At 37.2% G+C, this 6,516-nt stretch overlaps 2 protein-coding genes across 2 annotated transcripts; one reads left to right on the top strand and one right to left on the bottom strand.

Moving 5' to 3' along the window:
• Nucleotides 1–704: 704 nt before the first annotated feature.
• Nucleotides 705–3,513, top strand: LOC110794663 (uncharacterized). Its single transcript, XM_021999630.2, has 5 exons — nucleotides 705–981; nucleotides 1,074–1,150; nucleotides 1,668–1,800; nucleotides 2,270–2,319; nucleotides 3,063–3,513. The coding sequence occupies exons 1-5, from the start codon at nucleotides 888–890 to the stop codon at nucleotides 3,264–3,266; spliced, it is 558 nt and encodes a 185-aa protein (XP_021855322.1). The 5' UTR covers nucleotides 705–887; the 3' UTR covers nucleotides 3,267–3,513.
• A 580-nt stretch (nucleotides 3,514–4,093) lies between these two features.
• On the bottom strand, nucleotides 4,094–5,832 carry LOC110794623 (UDP-glycosyltransferase 89B2). The gene has a single exon (XM_021999592.2). The coding sequence runs from the start codon at nucleotides 5,702–5,704 to the stop codon at nucleotides 4,223–4,225; it is 1,482 nt and encodes a 493-aa protein (XP_021855284.1). The 5' UTR covers nucleotides 5,705–5,832; the 3' UTR covers nucleotides 4,094–4,222.
• Nucleotides 5,833–6,516: the final 684 nt, after the last annotated feature.

The raw sequence follows: 6,516 nt of genomic DNA, 5'->3' as shown, positions 1-6,516 counted from the left end.
GCGTGCGGGCGATAAACCTGAACAAACCACTTGTAATGTGTTGGGTTGGGCTAGGCCAAAAAATTCAAAATTCGACCAGATATGGCCCAAGCCCACGTGCCCTCATGCCATGTTGTCACGCCTAACCTAATCTTACTCAATTTAACTAGCTTTGTCAGGTCGTATTTTGCCGTATCTTGTCGTTCTTTTTCCAAAAAATACGACCTAAGACCGACTTACATGCCATAACCCACGACCTCATACTCATGTCAGGACGTGTTTTTTCGTACTAGGTTGGGCTGGCCCAGCCCAGTGTTTATACCACATGTATTTTCCAATTTGGATGCACAAAGTTTGTTATAGGTTTCAACAATGCCAAACTAAAAACATACTCTCACAGTCTGGCCTTGGAGCATGCATGACGGCAGACACCCCGTATCTTCCGTTCCACGCTGTTTTAACCTTTTTAAAACAACCCCCCATTCTCACTTCACATTTCACACCTATAGTCCATAGACAAAGCTTTGATTTGTGAGCTTATATTAAAACTTTGATGCATAAATTACTGATACATGTCAATATTAATTAAAACCATATTATTATTAATTTTATAATATAAAGAGTGGTTACAACTTGTACATTTATTTTATCAACAAAACTGACCAATTATCCTTGGAATTCCAACTTTGGCTTACATTTTTTTTTTTTTTCCCCTGTTTCATCAGTTTAATTTAAGCTTCCTATAAAGCCCTAACCTTCTTACCATACTTAAAAACCTTAATTACTTCCTCCTTTTCTTCTGCTATATCTGTATCATTCCCAATCAAACTTAATTCAGCATTTATACTTCTTACCTTACTTAATTAGCAGATTAACCTAAAGTAGAAAGCAATCAAGACAAAAGAAAAATGCTTACCATAAGGCTAATTAGCTTTATCATTATGCTCATGTTTACTTTGCTTGAAGCTAGGGACTCCATTGTTAAGCAACCACATTATCAAGGTACGTTAATTTATTACTTTCTTTTTCTTTGATATTGTTTAATTTTCTCGAATTATGATTGTTAATTCTTGATTTTTCTTTACTTTTTGTAGGACATTTGGACACCAAAGTTGTTCTACAAAGTGAGAATGTAGATGCTAAAAGAATCCATCAAATTATAGTCGTCAAGGTAACTATCACTATCTCTTATATAACCTCACATATTGATGAATAGTACAATTCACACCTTGAGTAAAATGTACCTGAAAGCCCTCTTTTTTCACGCCTCTCCAAAACCCCTTTGTATAATCACTAAGTTGTCCTATAATCATTGTGCAAATTCTTGGAAGCACCAAAGCTCATTGTACCGTAGTTTGTTTTTTCGTATATCAGATATGTGTCAGCTAGAAGATAAATAACTAAAAGATAAAAAATGAAGTATTATTCTGTAAAAAAAGTATCATTTTTGTTTAAAAAAGTACGGAGTACCATTTAATTTCATTTTTGTCATTTTTCCTATTTTGTCTTTTGCTATGATATGCATTTGCAAGTACATATCTGATATCCGAAAATACTTCCTCAATAGTACTAATACTACCCAATTACCCATTATTATATTCCCTGTCTCATTTTACTCGCTCCATTTAATCCGAAATTTTGGATTTCATTCATATATTTTTGAACTAAATTTATTGTACAATTTTCAGGAAATCAAGTCCAATGTTGTTCCAATAGAGAAAGAAGGCAGCAACATGAGGCTAAACGGAAGGAAATTGGCGTCAAAAGGCGGCCTGAAGAAAGAGCTAGTTGGGTCTGAGAGGCGGAGTTCAAAGATTACAGGTGCAACACCTTCTTCAAACAACTGTAACCATAAAGGGAAGAAGAGAAGGAAAATGGAACTAGTATTATGTAATAAAAGTGTTAGAAATATTCCTAAGAGAAAAACCAAGTTTCCTGCTGGTTTTGTAGCTTTAAGTGCTGATTATCACTTCCCAAATTCTCATCCTCCTCGGCATAATTGAGATTATTATTACCATCATTCCGAAGTAGTTTAAGATTTTCTACTTCAAATTTTGTCCAAAAAAGCACCGAAAATTTGTAGGTTTTGGTAGGAAATGTTAGAGCAGATTCTCATACTAATTGTATTTATTCAATTATAATACAGAGATTCATTATTGTTCAAATGAAATTTTACTTTTCTATAGTTGCAAAATTTTATTTTCATTATCTGAATTGTTGAAGGGTGTGAGAGGCATAAAGAAAGAATGTTTAGTGGATCAATTTGAACTTCTCTGTTGTTTGGGTGCAGGAAGGAACATCCATTCATCAAGAATGCAGAGTGCAGAAACAAAACATGAGGTAACACAATTACCCATCCCTTTTCTTAATAGGGTCGGGAAATTATTTATAGTAAACCTGTACGGCTAATCGGCTATACTAAAAGTCGTTTTCCAAAATGATCGAGCTCACCCTACATTAAAACAGTTTGTACGGGGTTACTATTGATACTTTTTAATTGACATGATCATCTTGAGTCCGGCTAGACCCTTTTGGGCCCATTTTTGAGCCCGTCTCAATTTAAATTTTTTTGGCTGGGTTTTCGGCAACCCAAAGTTAGAATTTTAATACTTTCTCTGTTCCGTAAATATTGCACCATGGTTGATTTTTACTCCTCTAACTATTACTTTGACTCTTAATATCTCAAATCGTGTGTAAGTAAAAATTATAAAAAATTAACATTTAGAAAATATATATCGATGCAAATCTAACATGACCCCACATAACTACATTTTCCTTACGTACGAATCACAAAAAATGGCCAGAGTCATAGTGTGAATAGTGTAAAGAACAAATGGTGCGATATTTCCGGAACGAAGGAAGTAATACAATTGGGTCGGTTTGTAAACCTGCATTTTTAGCCCGAAAAGTGGCCACAAGAGTTGCCGTGGCCCAGCCCAAACCCGACCCGCCTTTTGATCAAGTCTGTTTTTGAATTGAACTAGTTGACTGTACCTATGTGAATTTAGTAGTATGTTGTGCACAAGAAATTCCTAATACAATCCGTTGCATTTTTTTTTTCTTACATATTTGTGTTGGAACAGGGTAAAAAAGAGGAGATGGCTTGGTTAAGCAATGGCAGGAAACAGAAAGGTAACAAAAGTGTAGGAACAAGGAATGGGAATGGTAGGTTTCAGAAGCTAAATACACGTGATTTTGAAGCTGCTAATGAGGAATGGACTTTTATGAATAGAGACTACCCCGGAAATGGTGGTGGTCGCCATAAACCTCCTACCAACAATCGTTAGTTTCCGTGTTTTTGAAACCAATAGTAGGAAAACAATGACTAGGAGGTACTAGTATATGAGTTATACATATGTTATACCATAAATTTCAGTTTTAATTAGGCAGTTTCAGTGTTATCAGATAAAAAAAATACAGTATGTAATGTAACGTTTTTGGTAGCATAGGAAAGGTACCTCACCCCCACAGCCCCACAGCCCCACTCGATCTAGTGGTTTGTGAGTTGTGGCTGCTTTTTGGTACAAATTTTGGTAGTGTGCGTTTTCTTTGGAATTTGGAAATTTTGAAGAAGCAAAGCTTTTGAGTGATGGTAATAATCTCAAGGGTGATGATAAAGGTCGCAAGTTGCGACACCATTTTGTTGTCGCAATCTTATGTGTCGGAGTTTAATTGGTACATATAGGCGCCACGTAAGTTATGCGTCATCAGATTTTTTTTTTTTACTATCAATGCAGTATTTTTACTATGAAAATATGTAAATAAGGTAGTCAATATAAATAAGGAAAAAAAATAGAATATTAAGATTTTCCTACCTTTTTTTGAAACATGTATAATAGATTATATAAGTTAAATATTTTAATTTCCAATTTAAAATTTAACACATAAGCATGACATGTCATCATTGTGACACAGATTAAAGGTCGCATGTTGCGACTTTTATCATTTTCGTAATCTCAATTATGCACATGACCTATGACAACGATGATACTTCTCTATCTTTTGAGTTGTTCTGCCAGATCGGATAAACGTTAGTAGGCAATTAATCCTATTAAAAGCTGGAAGAACTTAATATAACCTATATCATCACAAAATAAAACAAACAATTGTCATATGAAAAATCTCTATAGAACATATACGTTTAAATGTAATGCTTATTTATTTATGCTAACAATATTTGTTAGGATTACCTACATGTCTTTGAATGAGTAGTGTAAACTCATTTTAGACACAAAAATCAATCTCATTTCGAATGATTGTTGTAAGGAATGCTTTGAGTTTTGGTCATAACCTTCAACTCACATAACTTGTTCACAAACCTAGCTAACGCTTTGGAAGAACTCCCATTCTCACTCAAAGCCTCTAATGCGTTACATTGTAATTTTATGATATCTTGCCTACTAGCTTGTTCTTGACTCGCCGAATCGGCTAAGATTCGAGCCAATTCACATGGGTCGGGAGCCATGTCGGATCCCTCACAAACTCGAACTCCAACCTTCAAGTAGTCCACGAGCAATGTTGCATTTGAGAATTGATCTGCACCCATCGGCCATACAAGCAACCTTACACCAGCCATGATCCCTTCAAGAACCGAGTTCCACCCACAATGAGTCAAAAAAGTGCCAACGGCCCTATGCCTTAATATCACAACTTGTGGGGCCCATCCTTTAATAACCATGCCCCGACCCGCTACACGGTCCTCGAACCCAAACGGAACCTTGCCGTGGTCTCCTTCCACAAGTTGAGTCATTGAAGGGTCCTTCACGGACCAAATAAAACGAACTCCACTCTTCTCTAGCCCTTCCGCAATCACTTCCATTTGTCGGCTGGTTAGTAAAGCTTGGGTCCCGAAACACACGTAGACCACTTCATCATCTCGACACGTGTCAAGCCAAGATGATATCTTGTCCACCTCAACAGAGCTGGCCCCACCGCGATCCTTGCACCCCATTGGAGGAAACAATGGGCCTACAGCCCAAACCCGATCATCACAGCCCAAACTACTACCCAAGTGGTCCAGATAAACCTGTTCCAAGTCATCGAACGAGTTAACCACCAGCCCCCAACTAGCTATGTTACCCCAAAACCCGTCCTTGATCAACTCTGAGTCAGCATCCCCTTCCACGTAAGACCTATAAACCGGTGACAGCTGCCACCAGGGGTATTTCGGACAATTTGGCACATCCTTAAACAATACGTCACCGTTTTCATCTTGATCCCCTTCCTTTGGCATACCCCTCCAAAGAGAGTAGATTACGGACAAAGCCATAGCCCCAGACGGAGAGAAAACGACGCGTTTAATCCCTACATCAACCGCAAAACGATGCGTCCAACCGAGAAACATATCAGAAATAATAGCCACGGGAGGAGAAGGGTGGGATTCGAACCAGCGACGTATCGGACCCTCGAGCTTCGCAAGAGCAGGCATCAACTGCCGAAAACTCGACGGCGGTAGGTCTTTGGTGTTCTCTTTTCCGGCGGGAATTCCAGGGGCGGAAGGAAAAGGTAATACAAGAGGGGTAATAATAGAAGGAAAAAGAGAAACGAGAGGAGAAAGAGAAGGGAGGTTTTTCGGGGTGGTGACGACGGTGATGGTAAGGCGGCGGGTGGAAAGGAGGTGGTGGGTGAGGTCTAAAATTGCGATCATATGGCCTTGTGCTGGGTATGGGATCACTAATATATGGGTAGTTTCGGTTTCGGTTCTGGTTTCAATTGCTGGTTCCATTGATGAGAGAGAGAGGAGGAGGAGGATGGAGATGGAAGATGAGAAATGTGAAAATGGGAGTTGATTAATGGGTTGGTGGAAGAGTAGGTGAATTCAAAATGTAGAGTTGCACCAATGGTTATAAAAGTAGGGGTCAATTAAGAGTCAGTAATGATGACTATGGTCAGCCAAAATTGAAATGAATTAATGTGCTCCACTTATTGGGTTCTTCAAACAAAATTTACTAATTTAGAAAAGTACTACTCCGTTTAGATTTTTATAGACACCAAAATTTAGAAAAATACAAAGACGACGGTCATCGCCTCACCGGGTTTACTCCATCAGTCTCTAAAAAATTATCCCAATTTTCATTTTCGTATTTTTTTAAGAGTCAGATATTGACCGGTACAAATACTAAGAAATCATAGTAGAATTTGATAGAATAATGATATAAGTGGGGATAGTTGACAAGGAAAAATAAAATAAAGAGGGAGTATGTTCTTTTGAGTTTGCGATGTATTTCGGACTCCTTCTATTCCCTTTTGCACTTCCCATTTGGAACAAGTGAGGTAATTAAGAACGTTGAAATTTTGTAATGATTTGGTATAACAGAAAATATTAAATAATTAAGATTTTACTTTATGAATAAAGGAAATAGATAAATGGATAAAGAAAGAAAATAAGTGGAGATTATGAATTGAATAGGGTGGGTGGAAAAATCAATGGAAATAGGTAAATAGATGAATAGAATAAAGGTAAAATATGATAAGAAATTCAATTGTAAGATATGATTAAGGTATTTCGGGAAAAAAAATTTGCCAAAAAAAGGGTAA

The sequence above is a fragment of the Spinacia oleracea genome, chromosome 5 (genome assembly GCF_020520425.1).
Source record: "Spinacia oleracea cultivar Varoflay chromosome 5, BTI_SOV_V1, whole genome shotgun sequence".
Lineage (NCBI taxonomy): Eukaryota > Viridiplantae > Streptophyta > Magnoliopsida > Caryophyllales > Amaranthaceae > Spinacia > Spinacia oleracea.
The sequence above is the reverse complement of the archived record's forward strand: the minus strand, read 5'-3'. Positions and strand labels throughout refer to the sequence as shown.

What these genes read in the sequence shown, in the direction of transcription:
- LOC110794663 (XM_021999630.2), top strand. Translation starts at nt 888, where the DNA reads ATGCTTACCATAAGGCTAATTAGCTTTATCATTATGCTCATGTTTACT. An exon ending in GCGGAGTTCAAAGATTACAG is followed by an intron (nt 1,801 to 2,269) that starts GTGCAACACCTT and finishes GTTTGGGTGCAG; the next exon opens with GAAGGAACATCCATTCATCA. An exon ending in GTGCAGAAACAAAACATGAG is followed by an intron (nt 2,320 to 3,062) that starts GTAACACAATTA and finishes GTGTTGGAACAG; the next exon opens with GGTAAAAAAGAGGAGATGGC.
- LOC110794623 (XM_021999592.2), bottom strand. Translation starts at nt 5,704, where the DNA reads ATGGAACCAGCAATTGAAACCAGAACCGAAACCGAAACTACCCATATA.